This window comes from Sorex araneus, chromosome 2, assembly GCF_027595985.1.
Source record: "Sorex araneus isolate mSorAra2 chromosome 2, mSorAra2.pri, whole genome shotgun sequence".
Lineage (NCBI taxonomy): Eukaryota > Metazoa > Chordata > Mammalia > Eulipotyphla > Soricidae > Sorex > Sorex araneus.
This window is the reverse complement of record NC_073303.1, coordinates 356,548,863-356,564,490: the sequence shown is the minus strand read 5'-3', so window position 1 is coordinate 356,564,490 and position 15,628 is coordinate 356,548,863. Positions and strand designations below refer to the sequence as shown.

The 15,628-nt window shown below is 41.2% G+C and overlaps 1 protein-coding gene across 1 annotated transcript in view; it reads left to right on the top strand.

Moving 5' to 3' along the window:
- SKOR2 (SKI family transcriptional corepressor 2) overlaps positions 1-15,628 on the top strand; it is a 58,650-nt gene that overhangs the window by 18,568 nt on the left and 24,454 nt on the right. The window contains exons 5-6 of the mRNA XM_055127450.1: positions 12,151-12,216; positions 12,598-12,696. Coding sequence (XP_054983425.1) covers positions 12,151-12,216; positions 12,598-12,696 — 165 coding nt within the window. The remainder of the gene's footprint in view (positions 1-12,150; positions 12,217-12,597; positions 12,697-15,628) is intronic.

Sequence of the window (15,628 nt, the reverse complement as noted above, 5' to 3'; positions counted from 1 at the left end):
ATCTCTAGACAGGTTTTAAGTAGACAGATAGTGCTACTTGTGAAAATGAGTGCTTTATCATTTATATGCATGCTGTTGAAAGGTGGCTTCTGACTGCCTAAATCCAGAGTTTTACTTTTGGAGTTGACTTTGATCTTAAAGCTCAAACTGTATACATGTATTTAATATAAAATAACACACATAGGGACTCGTTCACGCCAAACCTGATCCTTAATTTAGATAAGGTTTCAAATCTTTCTAATGCAAACTTGGAAGGGTATAAAAATTAACACAGGGGCTGGAATGTGACCGGGTGGTTGAGCACTTGTGTTGCGAGTAGGAGCCCTGGGGGATGAGGGCCGGCACTGCCTGGCCCCCCTCACTCTGCTGGTAGCGACCGCATAGCACCGCGTGGAGAGAAGCTTCTGAGCACCACTAAATGTGACTACAGAACCAAATTTGTAAATATTCTATGAAGGATTATAAAGTGCCGATCTCTACTCAGCCATGATTTGTACAAAACTGTGGGATAATTGGCCACATAAATTATTCAAATTAAAACCACTTACAGAGATTTCATGAGAAAATCTAAATTCCACTGTCACTGTCACTGTCATCCTGCTGCTCATCGATTTGCTCGAGTGGGCACCAGTAACGTCTCCATTGTGAGACTTGTTACTGTTTTTTGACATATCGAATATGCCATAGGTAGCTTGCCAGGCTCTGCCATGCAAGCAAGATACTCTCGGTAGCTTGCCAGGCTCTCTGAGAGGGGTGGAGGAATCGAACCTGGGTCCGCTGAGGGCAAGGCAAATGCCTTATCCGCTGTGCTATCACTCCACATTCTACTATCTGAAATAATTTCTTTTTAGGAGCTCTACATTTTCTGCATTGTCCTTTAAATATTGTAGTCATGCTATTTTTTTTTGGCAGGGGTGAGAGAGTGGGGCAGTGCTCAGGGGCTACTCTTGGTTTAGTGCTCAGGGATCACTCCTGATGGTGCTGGGGTTTCAGGGATCAAACAGGTGTCTGCTGTGTGCAAGGCAAGTACCTTAACCCCTGTGCTATGTTTCCGTTCCCTGTGCTCATCATTTTAAAAAAGTTTTAAGTTAGCATTTCAACAAATGTGATAGCCATTAGAGGTCTATGTATATTAGAACAGGCCACTTCCTTTACAAAGTTATATTCATTTCATTTCATGTCTATCAGTCAGAATTTCTTGTATATTTGTGACAAACTAAATGTCTCTTCTTTTTCTGATTTGAATGGCTAGCTCAATTTGAAAACAAATTCCTCCTGACCTTGGAAGGATTCAGTTTCCAGACATTTACTTAGGGAGTTTAGTAAACCCTGAAAAGCCATAAGAACCTCAGAGATAGTAAATAGAATGGAGAGAAACCATAGAATTCACTTTTGCTTGATATTCAGAGAGAAATACAAATGCCAAAAGGAAGTAAGTAAAAGTATAGTCAGGATCGGTGTTCACATAAAAATTTCAAAGTGCCTAGAGCATAGGGTAATACGTTCAATAGTTATGTTGGTAATAACACCTCGCCATACTATTGATATATTACTAGCTCCTTTCTCACAATAATTAATTTGATAGAGCTTCCCAGAGAAACTTGTTCCACATTGATTTTCCATATTACAATTTCAGTCTCACATTATTCAGTGAAGACCGTAGGTAGTAGGTTATATCACATTATTATCTTGTATTGAATGGGAGACAGGTGCGGGATGGAAAGGATGAGAGGATATTATTGAAATGAATGCATGTTCAGGTGAAGGATATATTTTGTTCAGTTTTTCTTGGAATCTGGGTCACAAGATCTTCCGCCTTATGTTTCCTTTACTGAGCATGTGGAGATGAAGTTTAAAGCACAAAAAGGTGCTGAGGGGGGTTGCTGGTTTGTGGAACTTGAATCAATGGACCTTCAACTGCCCAGGCATGTCAGAAAGATGAACCCATGGTCTCCATATAGGGATGTGCATTTGAGAAAATTCCAGAGTGAGCAAAAAATTGGTCAACGTTTGGATATTATTGGACCTATTTGTGGTCAGATTTTAGAATGTCCATTTAGCAAAGTATCAGAACCTCAGATCATTAATGTTTGTGATTAACTGCTTTGAAGTGCTGTTCATAGCATGCTTTATCCATTCCAGTCTGCTAGTGAATGGAGCTGTTTCTCCTGTGTAACAACTGTTAACTTCACGTCTCTCTGTAGCTCCCATTTGTTTATTTACTCAGTTATATATATATATATATATATGTATATATGTGTGTGTGTTTGTGTGTGTATATATATGTTTAGGGGCTAGGGGTTATACCTAGAGGTACTCAGGGCTTACTCCTGGCTCTTAGCTCGGGAATCATTCCTTGCAGGCTCAGGAATCAGGGGGGTACCAGGGATTGGCTGCGTGCAAGGCAAGTGCCCTACCTGCTCTACTATCTCTCAGGTCCTTCCACAGATATTTTTGACTATCTTCTGTGTTAAAGACTGTGCTGCCAACCAGTGATTTGCATATAGAATCAGTACTTGTCCCTGTACTCAAGTTGATTTCAATCAAAAAGAGGGGACAGAGAAGTTGTAATGCAGTAGGAATAACTAGAGGTCTACATAAAACAACACACAGGTCAGTAAGGCTTAAAGAGCCATATTTAAGTCCCTTTATTAATGTTTGTTTTTGTTATTATTTTTATTATTGGAAAATGTTAGTTTCTTATTGAAGCCCATAGTCAGTATAAAATGGAAGAATAGATGTCTTTTTAGACTATTAAATCACTATGCAAATTTTGATATTTATATTAATTTTGTGGCCATAGTAAGTTCATTCATAGGGAATTTCTACAACTTTTCTCTAAACAGGCTAGGGTATAAGGATATCTGTAAATGATAAAATTTGGTTTCATTGATTTCTAGTACGCATTCAGTTTACAAGCAATACTTTGTTCCAGCTCATTTTTCAGTTTGTCATTTTCGTTAGGTTTGGCCTCCCTTCCACCTTTCCATCTTATTCATAACTTACTTCTCAGCAATTTCAAAGTGATTACAGTTTTAAATGACTTTTTTAAAGGACCGTCCTTGTTTCTGGCTATTAACCTAACACAGCAAATACTGCACTCTGCACGGAGACACCAAGCATGACAGTTTTAAGCCACCAAACTCTCCCAGAAGCCAGTAAGACTTTCATCTCTTGGTCTCTTTAAAATTAATTCTGTGACTTAAAGCCAAATCTTATAGATGAAGGGGATGGTAGTTTGGTCAAAATATTACCTACTCAAAAATATAAATGACAGCATTTTGCTTGCAATCCCAGAGTAAGGTTTTGCATATCCATTTTGAATAACTTTAGTGAAGTTAAGTGATTTGAAATTGAATGCAGTGGGGTAAGCTGGTGAGACAGCTCAGAGCGATTGCAGGTCAAGGAATTCACATCAAGTGGAGTCATCCCGGCTTTCAATCCCTTTCATCGTGGAAATGCCAGCACCATTGGACTCAGAGAGGGGCTGCATCTTGTTATATGTATAGGAGTTTTTAAATCAATTTGATTTTCACTGGTATGATTCTCTAGTGTACTTAATATGCTGCGGACGGATTTCTGAGAATAGTAAGGAGCAGTTACACTTCTCATGAATATATAGCGAATGAGGCCCCCTGATTTATTATTCCATTCTATTTTAGAACATGCTTAGGATTTTTTTGTAAAGGCAAAGAAGAAACATTCTAAAAAGCACAGGCTAATAGGACTGAGTTTTAATTCTCTCACTAGATGACTTTGGGAAAGCCCTTTAACTACTTGGCGCCTCAGTTTGTCCTCTGGTAAAATTTGTTCTGTGTGTGTCCCTTTTGGTTTTGGAGAGGCGACACCAGGCATTGCTCTGGGGCTCTTCCTGGCTCTGTGCTCAGGAGTGGTCCCTGGCAGTCCTTGGAGGACCATAAGCAGTGCCAGGAAGATGAAATCGGGTCGGTACAGTGCCAGCAAGCACCCCAACCCCTGTGCTATCTTTCTGGCTCAGACCCTCTTGAAAATTTTGAAAAAAAAAAATTCTCAAATTTGGTAAAACCATTTCTAAATGGCCACCACCACTTTCAGAACAGCATTGTTTTGAGGGTTTTTTTTCATTGCATATGTTCAAAAGTAATATCCACATTTTCTGACGATTTATCTTATTTATGAAAAAATGCCCTTCGTACTAATGAATTCTAAAAAACTCAGATAGAACTCCAAAAACAGGACAATAAAAACATTTTACAGAAAGACATCTTAATAGCATTAAGTGACCAAGTTCTAAAAAGAAAGAGAATTTTGAGTGGACTCCAAATTTACTAACTCTCCATATACTGAATGAAGGAGCAAGATATGAAACTCAAAATAAAACTTGATTATGAGTTGTGAAGTTTGCCATAACTCTTGGTTTACTCTAATCATACTATACTCTTGCACTTGATCCTTCTCCCCCCAATGGAGTTAGTAGTTAGTTGGTTCATTCTATAATATACCTTCTCCAGAGGTATTGATTTTCTTTTCTATTCTATTCTGTGACCTCACTAAAGTGCCACGCGTCACAGGGGAAGAGTTTAATGTAGAATTTAACACCAAGAAATTAGCAGAAGTCCATATCCCACTGATAGAGGAGAAAATTATTTAACCTCGCTTTCTGTATAATTGATTTTTTTAGTGCCTGAATGCAAAGTGATCTTGAAAACCTCTCTAAACTATATGGCGTGCTAAATTTCAGCTCTTCCTAAATGGTCCAGTGATACTAACGGTAGGGTAACTCTGACCCCCTCCAAATTGTACCTCTAAGATACATTTATTAGAGAAAATTAAAATTCCAGAAAGTTTAAATGAAAGCCACATCACAAGGCTGGGGTTAATTTTCAAAATTCTGAATTTCAGGCCAGGAGTGTCTCTCAGTTACAGAGCATTTGCCTGGCATGTGGGAGGCCCTAGGTCCCTTCCTGGCTCTGAAAATGAGTCATAAAAGATAATTTTCAGTATTTATGTGTGAATTTTAACAGGGAGTTTAAAATGTATAAGCGAATTGCTGCCCAGCAGGAACTTGGGTGCTGTGCCGAGGCCGTTGGAAAGGCAGAACCCCTCAGTCCAGCTCACTTGGATCCCCAGGAACTCACGAAACAGATGCTTGATTGAAATTTTTATCCTTCATCTGAAAAAATGACCATCCTGTGTATTTTATGTATAGACCCAGTGCCACACAAAAACCACTTGATTTACTCAAAGTATCCATGAGTGTTCGATTAAATAACACCCTTCCTGTCTACACAAGGCAACACTTCCTCCAGATGGGTTTCAAGTAAGTGTTGTCTCTTGCAGTACTGGGGAATTATAAAGGTCTTTCCCATAATGAGAAACTTGCCAGTTCCTGGTGCCCTGCCTCTCAGCAGGCTTCCTGCTCCAGGAAGAACCTCAGACACTCAAGTAATAGGAGACCAAGTGGAAAGGAAAAAGGATAAAAATAATAGAAAATCATTTTTTCATAGAACAGGTGAAAGGCAAATTTTTTTCTTTCCTCATATATATGTTCAGCATTGTCTGTTGAACCCTCTCCCTGTGTACTTCATCTCAACATACACAGGATACTCGATATAATTGATCTATATTTTATCAATTTCAGGTTTTGCTTAACAACAGTGATATCAGCTTCTCCCTGTCCTGTCATCACCAATTCTCTTTTGAGCACAGGAGACAACGAGTTCAAAGCACAATGAGTTTATAGCACAATGAGTTAGTGTGCTTTAAAAATCCTATGGCTCTGGGGCTGGAGCAATGGCACAGCGGGTAGGGGGTAGGGCGTTTGCCTTGCACGCGGCCAACCCAGGTTCAATTCCCAGCATCCCATATGGTCCCCTACGCACCGCCAGGAGTGATTCCTGAGCGCAGAGCCAAGAGTAACCCCTGTGCATCGCCTGGTGTGACCCAAAAAGCAAAAAATAAATAAATAAATCCTATGACTCTTTAAATGAAATGAACTCTGGAAAATAATGGGGCTCGGTTTAGGTGCTGTTGACCCCCCTGGTAGGCGTGTACATTGATTGATATTTTTGTATCTTGGTTAAAGCTTAGTGTTACAGTTTTGTTTTTCTTTGAAAGAAATTGAGTGGGTCACATCCAGTGGTGCTCAGGGTTCATCACTTCCTGCTTGGCACTCCGATATTATTCCTGGGGACTGTGCAGTACTGGGGATTGAACCCTAGCCACCTGTGTCCAAAGCATGCGCTCTAGCCTATTGAGCTATCTCGCCAGGCCCTGAAAGGTTTTTTTATTTTTCTGTTTCTATTAGATAAGAACAATAATTGAAACATTATAATCTTCCTTAATAAACTGAAAATAGTGGCTGGAGTGATAGCACAACGGGTAGGGCGTTTGCCTTGCACGCGGCCGACCCGGGTTCGAATCCCAGCATCCCATATGGTCCCCTGAGCACCGCCAGGGGTGATTCCTGAGTGCATGAGCCAGGAGTGACCCCTGTGCATCGCTGGGTGTGACCCAAAAAGCAAAAAAAAAAATAATAAACTGAAAATATAGGGAATCTGACTTAGTGAGAATTGACAAGTATATCAAATATGCTTTGTCATTCATGGAATGAGTTAGCATGCTTAAAAAAAAATTCCCTTATGACAAGTGAAAATCTGCAATCGCCTTAGCTTGTATTTCTTTCACTAACCAGACTGAGTTAAATCAAGGGCCACAAATATTTGTGGGATATATTTGGGCACCTCCCCGAGAGAGAGGAAATGGGAGAGGCTAATTGGGCTGGGTCTCCCTGCCCTCAGAACGTGTATCTTGGAAATAGGTAAAACACAGACTAACCTGGTGAAGCACTAGAATGTGGGGCATAAAAGGGCAGATGATCAGCATGTAGAACCTCATGCCTAGGGAACATGTGGGGCAGTGAGAACTGGCAAAGGTTAGTGATTAGACAGGGTGTTGGGGGTATTTTGATCTGCGATTGAGAGGCAAGAGAAGTGGTCAGCAGATACAGGAAATAAAGGTCTGATCAAAAGGAAGGGTTGGGGGAGGGGTTGGAACTTGCCTTGCCTTGCATCTCACTGACATCTTTCCAATGCCCAGCACATATGTTTCGAATCTTGAGCCCCACCAGGGATCACTTCTGAGCACAGAGCCAGGAGTCACTCCCAGGCACTGCTGGATGTGGACCAGACTCTCCCATCGCCCCCAGCAAAAAGTAAAGGGTTTAATGTTGGTGTTCAAGAAAGAAAGTTTGCTAAGCCAGGTGGGTGAGGTTAGGGGGGAACCTGGAGGCCTAGATGAGGCAGGTAGAGTGATCTCTACTGTGAAGATGATGGGGCACCCGAGCCCAGCCCAGGAGCGGCACGAGATTGACCAGAAAGTGACCCCCCACACCCTGCTCTCCCACCCCCATGCCCTAATGCTAATGAATCCATTGACTGGTTTTCAGTGAGGATGCTCCAGTCCCCTCGCTTGCTGCCTCGGTGGTCACAGTCCGCTTGTACATTCTGTGTCTGAGGTCCAGAACCAGTGGTGCAGCATTTATGGGAATGTGGCTCCACCTGAAGCTGAAGGGCCCTGGGGAACCAGGGACAGCAGGACCCCCCCCCAGGAACAATAAGGTTTCCCTGCAGTGGGTCCCCCACCTCCACCCTCCAGGAGCCAGCTAGGCAGCTCGGCCCCGGTCACCATCCAGGCCACTGAGGATGGTGGGATGAGGCTTCTGAACATCCCTCCCACCTTAAACCTCCCGACTGTTTTCCCCTCACAGTCTGACAGGCTGTGCTGGACTCAGACCTCCAAGGAAGACAACCCTTCTGTGATATTATTATTGTCCCTCCTTCACCTCTGCACAATTAAGATTTCTGCTCATTTTGTGTCGGGGAACTTCAGCTGGTGTTGTTCAGGGCTTACTCCTGACTCCTCAGTGATCCCTCCTGGTGGTGCTCTGGGAATCAGATATGTGATGTTTGGGATCACTTTTGTGTAAGTGTATCTTGCTGTATGCCTTATCTGCTGTATGTTCTCTCTGGCACTCACAATGAAGATCTTTATATGCTCCCCACCCTTGTTGTTGTTCTGTTGTGCTTTTTTTTTTTTTGGAAGGGACTGCAATTGGAAGAAAAGAAAGCATTCTAATTTTCAGCTCTCTTTAAATTTATTTATTTTGGAAAACTAAAATTCATCTAACCTGATGGAATCTTTATAAAAATTGGAGCTCACTGTCAACTAAATCTCATTTATTTCATCTAGTATTAGACTGCGTTTTTTTTTTAACCAGATGGAAAACATTAGCAGTAATAGTGAACAAACATATCCAGGCTCCCAGAGGTCATTTTTAACCACCATTAACAATCTGGTTTTCACAGATTAGTAATATGCAAAAGGCAACAGTCCAGTAAAAGGCACACAAAAGGCGATGAAGCTTCTAGGTACCTTATTTACCTAACATCTAACCATATAGAAAAGAAAAAGAAAAACCTCTGGAAGTGAGACACTTGAATCTTTCAGTTTCAGAATCGGCAGATTTTACCCAGGAGTTGCAGCAAAATGCATTTGAAATAGGCACGGTTGTAAAATATTAATAAATCCTCCCCAAAGCTGATGAAAAGAAAAGCTTATTTTAATGTCATCACTAGATTTGCCTGTGGTTAATATCATTTCCATTTGCTAGCTATTTGTTTAATGGTTTCATACCTATGTAAACCCCCTAACTGTGGGAAAGAAATGCATTTTTCTATATCCTGTTTTAATTTTTTAATTTAACAATCTAATTGAAATGTAATAGAAGAGAAACAATTTACAAAATACACTCATGAATCAAAAAAAGAATCTGATCCAGAAATGTAATAAAAACATGGCTCCTTGAGTTGCCTAATTGGAAGCAAACTCTGGTTTAAATTATGTTTTGAGTGGAGTTCTGAGTCATCTTTTGAGTGGTGGGGAAGATTGAATAAAGAAGGATAAGCTCTTGCTAGACCTTGGAATCAGATGCAGAAGTTGGTTCGTGCTCATCCCTTCTCTTGCTTCCTCAGAATCATGTGTGGCCTCAATCAACTCTGCAGCAAGCGTAGCAAGTGTAGGCAAAACTCCATGCAACATGCCTTTATTTTCACTTCACGCTACCACTGTTTTCTTTTCCTTTTTGCCTTCCCCTTGTTATCACAGTGGTAGAGGGGCAGATCAAACTCGGCTGCAGCATGCAAAAGATGGCATGCTTAGATGTGCTGTCTTGGGGTTGGAGCAATAGCACAGCAGGTAGGGCATTTGCCTTGCATGCAGCAGACCTGGGTTCAATTCCCAGCATCCCATATGGTCCCCTTAGCACCACCAGGGGTAATTCCTGAGTGCAGAGCCAGGAGTAACCCCTGTGCATTGCCGGGTATGACCCAAAAAGAAAAAAAAAAAAAAAAAAAAAAAAAAGATGTGCCGTGTGGGATCACGAACAGCAGTGCCACCCACACCACACTCCTCGCTCAGGAAGGTTACCAAGGACTGACTACAAGTGTCCTAGTGCCTGCAGGGCATATCATTCGTCCCCTGAGTCACAGTTCAAGGCCAAACTTAGTCTTGGTTTGCACATCTATGATTTGCTATCAATATCCCTATCAGTCTTATTTCTCAGTTTTGTTTAATTGAAGTCACTTTCCATTTTAACCTGCATTTCAGTTGTGTGTCATTACAAATCAGTACCTCTATATGCTACATGAAGTTTACCACTTGAGGTCCAATTCACTCCTGCATTGTACGGATGACCCCTTTTACTGGATGTGTGCACCAACTACCCCCATGCCTTCTACCAAGTTTCTCTTCTTTTACATACTGGTATTTTATCGGTATTCTAATGAGATCCTTTTTTAAACTGTGTCACAGATATGCCTTCATTATTTATTATTCCATGGAGAAGAAATCAAGGTATTAAGAGTCAAGAGCACATAGTGAGAAGAGACTGGGCTCAAAATGAGAGAGGGACTGAGGTTTTACAAATATAAGCTAAACAGTAGAGCAAAGCGGCTCCCTCCCCTCACAGTCGCAAAAGGACTTTAGGGATGCACACGCATATGTCTGTCCTACTGTGGAAACATGTGTGCTTCCTCTAACTACGCACATGTGCAGGAATACTTAGAGATATGTCTGTTTGCGTATGCAAAACACACAATCACACGCATACCTGCACACACATGCTTGCTCAGGTAGAACGCAATACAGAATCACCCTTTTTAACCTGATGTTGAAGGCTTTCCTGTCTGTCCTTGTTATCTCTGCTCTGGGGAGAAATTTTTTCGCTCTCTATAGAAATTTTACCTTGACAGTGAAGTCTCTCAATATTTCTGCAAGTGCCTGGAGCCATTACATTCTGTTCCTTGCTGGGGACAGAAAAGGAGTGAGGCGGGCCAAGGAGATGGCTCAGAGAGTTGGAGCACATGCCTTGCATCTGGATGCCCTGACTTTATTCCTCGGCACGAGCCTAGTTCCCCCCCCCCCGTCCCCCTGCAAGATCTATGAGAACATTGACCCATAAGCTTGCAAGTCAGGTGGAACATTGCCAGGAGTGGCTTCTGAGGACCTCCCCCAAAAAGTGAGGAGAAAAGTTAAATAACACATTTCGTCTCCTGTACTATAATTTAGAATTTAAAACCTCACGAGGTCTTTTTTTCAGTGGCAGCTGGAAACCTTTACGGAAAGCCTATAAAGTGTTGTGCATTGTGCCAGGCACCAGCCTTGCGGGACAGATGTAGCACCTGATGGGTGTGGAACATGAGTGAAAAAGGGACACAGGGACGCAGGGAGGGAAAGCTAGTCTCCAGGACACCTTAAGCACCTTTGTACTCACATGCTTCTTTAGGTAAAAATGTGGGCAGTTTAAACTACGTGGACATCTGATTGAAACTTTAATGCAGAATTTAGATTAGCCAAATGATTGGATTTCTTTCATTTCTTTTCTTTTTCCTAGACTACATAGATTTCATTTATGGCTAAAGAGAAATACATTTTCTTAGACTGTTACCACTCCAGTTCGCAGAACAATGGGGTCTTTATCCATAATGTAGTTTTTTTTTTTTTGCTTTTTGGGTCACACCCAATGATGCTCAGGGGTTACTCCTGGCTCATGCACTCAGGAATTAATCCTGGCAGTGCTTAGGGGACCATATGAGATGCTGGGAATCAAATTCAGGTCGGCCGTGTGCAAACACCCTACCCACTGTGCTATTGCTCTAGCCCCCCATAATGTAGCTTTTATTGGTCAAAGATAGTAGTTAAGAAACAATTCATTAGCTTGTGCCTACTACAAAATAACTTAGTTCACATCTCTGTCTTAGATTTAATTTTTTGTTTGTTTTGAGGCCACACCTGAAGTGCTCAGGGATCATTCCTGGCTCTGTGCTCAGGGAATATTACCAGTGGTGCTCAAGGGATCATACTGGGTGTCAGGGATTGAAAATGAGTAGGCCACATGCAAGGCAAGCGCTAGCACTTGCCTACTAGCTCTCCTGCCCAGATTTCTTCAAATTACATAATTTATTTATCTTTTGTTTGGGGGTCACACCTGAAGTGCTCAGGGACTAGCCCTGCTGCATTGCTGGAACTTGCTCCTTGCCCTACTCAGGGGACTGTGAAGTGCCTGGGATCGAACCTGGCCTCCTCCATTAAAAACCTGATGCTCAGGGCCCCAGGTGTGGCCCCAGGTCGATTACGAGGAAGTCACTCCTGGTGAACCTCATTATCCGTGAACCCCCTCCGACTCCTTGCTCCTTGCTATAGATGTTGCATCCCAGGGAAGCAGGAGACGGCTGCTTCCAGGGTTGTGAGGACCTTCTAGCGAACCGCAAGCTTCTTCACCTGTAGCTGAAGAGGGACTGTGGTTCAGTTTCTAACAGAAATGTTGATTATTCCACCTCCTCTTGGCTCACTCCAAGCAATTTCCTTGGTTGCAGAGGACGAGGATCCTAGGAGGGGACTAAGCGTGTGGCTTCCTTCCCCAGGCCAGGGAGTTGATGCTCTGATTTTCTCTTGCTCCCAGGAGATTACGGATGTCCAGGAGGACAGCATTTGGTTCTGAGGCCATCTGCTCTCAAGTCGTATTCAATAAGCACCGGTAGTTACTAAAAGAAAAGGGAAACTTTTGAAAAATAGCCTGCACACGACTAACTAAAATTGTCTCCTTTTTCAAAGGTGAACACACACAAGAAACGAACTCACCTCATTCACTCAAAAAGGATGTAGAAAATATGGGGAAAGGTAAAGAAAAGTTTTAATTCTATAGAACTTCTTTTTAGCTGTAAAAGACTCCAGAGATAATAGGAGGATATTTTTGTTCTACTCCATATTTTTAAGCTTGACAAGCAACATATGAATAATATATGGACCATTGGGTGGATATAATTGAGATTAATGCATACATATCAATCAATACATGACACTGTAATATAATACTTTAAAATAATATATTACATTGATTTATATTCATGGATTTCTGCACAAAATCTATCCTATGTCTATGCAACACTTTTTAAACTGGTAAAATATTTTGTCTTATAATAATAAATTGCCATATATAACAGTCCTCTGGAGAGTTATTTATAAAGATTAGTAAAATGACTCTTCTTTTTTCTTTATTAGAAGAACTTCAGAAGGTTTTATTTGAACAAATAGATTTACGGAGACGACTAGAACAAGAATTCCAAGTGCTGAAAGGAAATACATCTTTCCCAGTATTTAGTAAGAAATCACTTTTATTTCATTGTATCGATAATATTTGATGACACTTCTGTTGTTAGGCTTCGTCTATGCTGCTAAGTATTAAGTGGTTGTATAAAATGCACATGGTCTTCTATATTCTCCATTTAAAAATCCAAAAATGATAGTCTCGTATTTATGCTTTGAATCAACACACCGATAAAATTTCTTATAAGAACCTTTCAATATTTGTTGTATTGGTAGTGCATTCATTTATTATATACATTTAAAACACATATGTAAATGTGTCATTGCCTATGTAGATATATTTGCATATTTGAGATATTTAGATTATATACTTGTCCCCAAAATAATTACTCAGGTATTTTAATTATTTAAGTTAGGAAAAAGAACCAAAAAAAGCTATCTTGTATTCTCAGATAATACTAGAGAACTGCCTGGGGCTAAACATATATGTAAATTTGAGGGTTTTAAATGATAATTCAGTGTGAAGAAGTATATTTTATTCACTGAAATTAGTCTAATTATAAGAGGTTTGTGTTCTTGATTTAAAATTCCGTTCCATTCTTGGTGGCAGATGTATTATAGCATAAAAACCATTGTGTCTGTTCCCAAAGTTCTGAAATTACAGAAAGATTTTATCCTCAGTGTCTAGAGTTCTAAATTCATAGCTGGTCTGGGTCCCGGTGTACAAATACATCATGGTTGAGTTTTTCAAGACTTTTGTAGTTAGTTTCATTTGAAAAAACTACACCAAGACTGGTGTAGTTTCCAGCACCTTCTCCAAAGAAAGAAAACTGGAAAAGAAAATCCTGTGTAAAGTGTATTTAATATTAGATTTTGTAACAATTTGGGGGACCATTTTCCCGTGTGTCGGTATTCCTGGTTATCAATCAGACATAATCAAGCTTGTGCGAGCTTCCTGTGTGACAGCCACCGGCCAGCATCTCAAAAATGCTCCTGTTTTGGTTGGTTTGTTTGGTTGGTGGGGGGAGGTATTTGGGACCACATCAGCAGTACTCAGAGTTTATTCCTCCTTTGTGCTCAGGGATCACTCATGGTAGGACTCAGGGGACCATCTGTGGTGTCTGGATGGAACCCGGGTCAGCCACCTGCCAGGCAAGCACCCTGCCAGCTGAACTATTGCTCTGGCCCCTTTCTGTGTTTGTGACAATTGTAATCACTGAGCCTGAAGGTCTGCATTCACCAGGGCGTCTCGGGTGCCTTCAGCACAAGGGAGAGTTTTGCCCTCTTTGGTAGCATTTCTGAATAGTACCAGACTCCCTGTAACATATCAAGCTGAGTTCCACAGAATGCTGAGCTGGGTAACAGTGATGGAAGTAGCAACAGGGTCCAACAAGCTGTGATCTCTCGGTCTCCACATGACTTCAGAGTGTTGGATTCAGATAATGTCTGTTGAGACTTAGAATAAAATTCAAGAGAGATCTTGTGAAGGAGAATGGTCAGTTGCCTTTGAAAGTCAACTGACACCATCATGACATTTGTAGCTATAGAAAAAGAGAAATGTTAAAAATCTCAAAACCCCAGGTGCTTGCAGAGGATCTGGAATTCCTTAATTCTTACAGCTGTAACTGAAGAAAGACTGGAGGGTTCTTTTCAGCAGCGGCAGACTTTGAATGATTGGTATCCCATAAGCTGCATTTATCTAATGTCGGATTTGCAAATCCCGGGCTATTCAATCCTGCTGAGAATCAGAGGCCCGTTGAATCTCTAAAGTGCCCACCTAACTCCCTGGGAAGCCAATGTAGCCATAATTGATCCCATTTATAAAGATCAGTTCATCTTAAGGAATTAAGTCATTTATGGATTTTCCTTATTAGCTAGTATACTATACAACATGAATATTTCTGTTTTTACAAAGTTAATATTATCCTACAACTAGCCAGTTTTGATTCGAACCTATGGTTCATCCTTTCAATCTGGTCCTCTGTGGTTGTCACATATGAGGAACATTTCAATTAAACAGAAAAATATTTTCCTTTTTTTAAAAAAAAAATCTATATCTTACTCTCCTGACCAAAGAAGTGGCATGCCTGTGTCCAAGTTGGATTAATGATGGTTTAGATACACCTCAAAGAGGCAGTTAACACTGATAAAGTTTCACACTGATGAAAATACCAAATGTATATTCGGTGCTTGTTCATAACTGTGAGCAGCCACAACACTGGCAGACAGATTGAGATTAGCTCAGGTGGAAAGGAGGAAATGAAACTTTAAAAATCTACATCAGAGGCATTCTAGAAGAATCCCCATTAGAGTATCACAAGGCTTGCTACTAAGAGTTGGACAGACTCTCCCAGTTATCACACCTAAACCAGTTCACTTAGAACACCAGGACCTGGGCTAAGCATGTGACAGACATTTGGGCTTTAAAAACCAACCAACAGAATACTTAAGAAAACATGAACTAGAAATGGATAGATAGTATAGCAAGTAGATCAAACGACCTTGGTTTGATCTCCAGCATCTTTTATGGTCCCCTGAGCACTGCCGGGAATAATCCCTGAATATAGAGCCTGGAATAAACCCTAAGCACTCCTGGGTATGACCCCAAAACTAAAACTAAACCGAAGCATCAAATAGTGCAATGTGTGGTATATAAGGAAGCAGCATAAGGGAATGACAACCTTAGATCTGACTTACAGTACAGAACTGAGCTTACCATGGTGGGAAGATATGGGAAGAATGGTAAGGAGGGCCCCTGAGACATGGTGGAGGGAAGAGGATGCTAGCGGAGGGAGTGGGGGTTGAGTATGCATTTAACTCTATCATGAACAGAGTGGCAGATCACATTGGCTAAAATAAAATCTTAAACAACAAAAGTAACCAGAATTGAGTTCACTTTGGGATTCTGCTCTGTCCTGTTGTGGTGCTTTGGAAACTGCAGTGTACCATAGGATCCCTGTCTCTTGGGCAGATGAGAGGCCCAGGG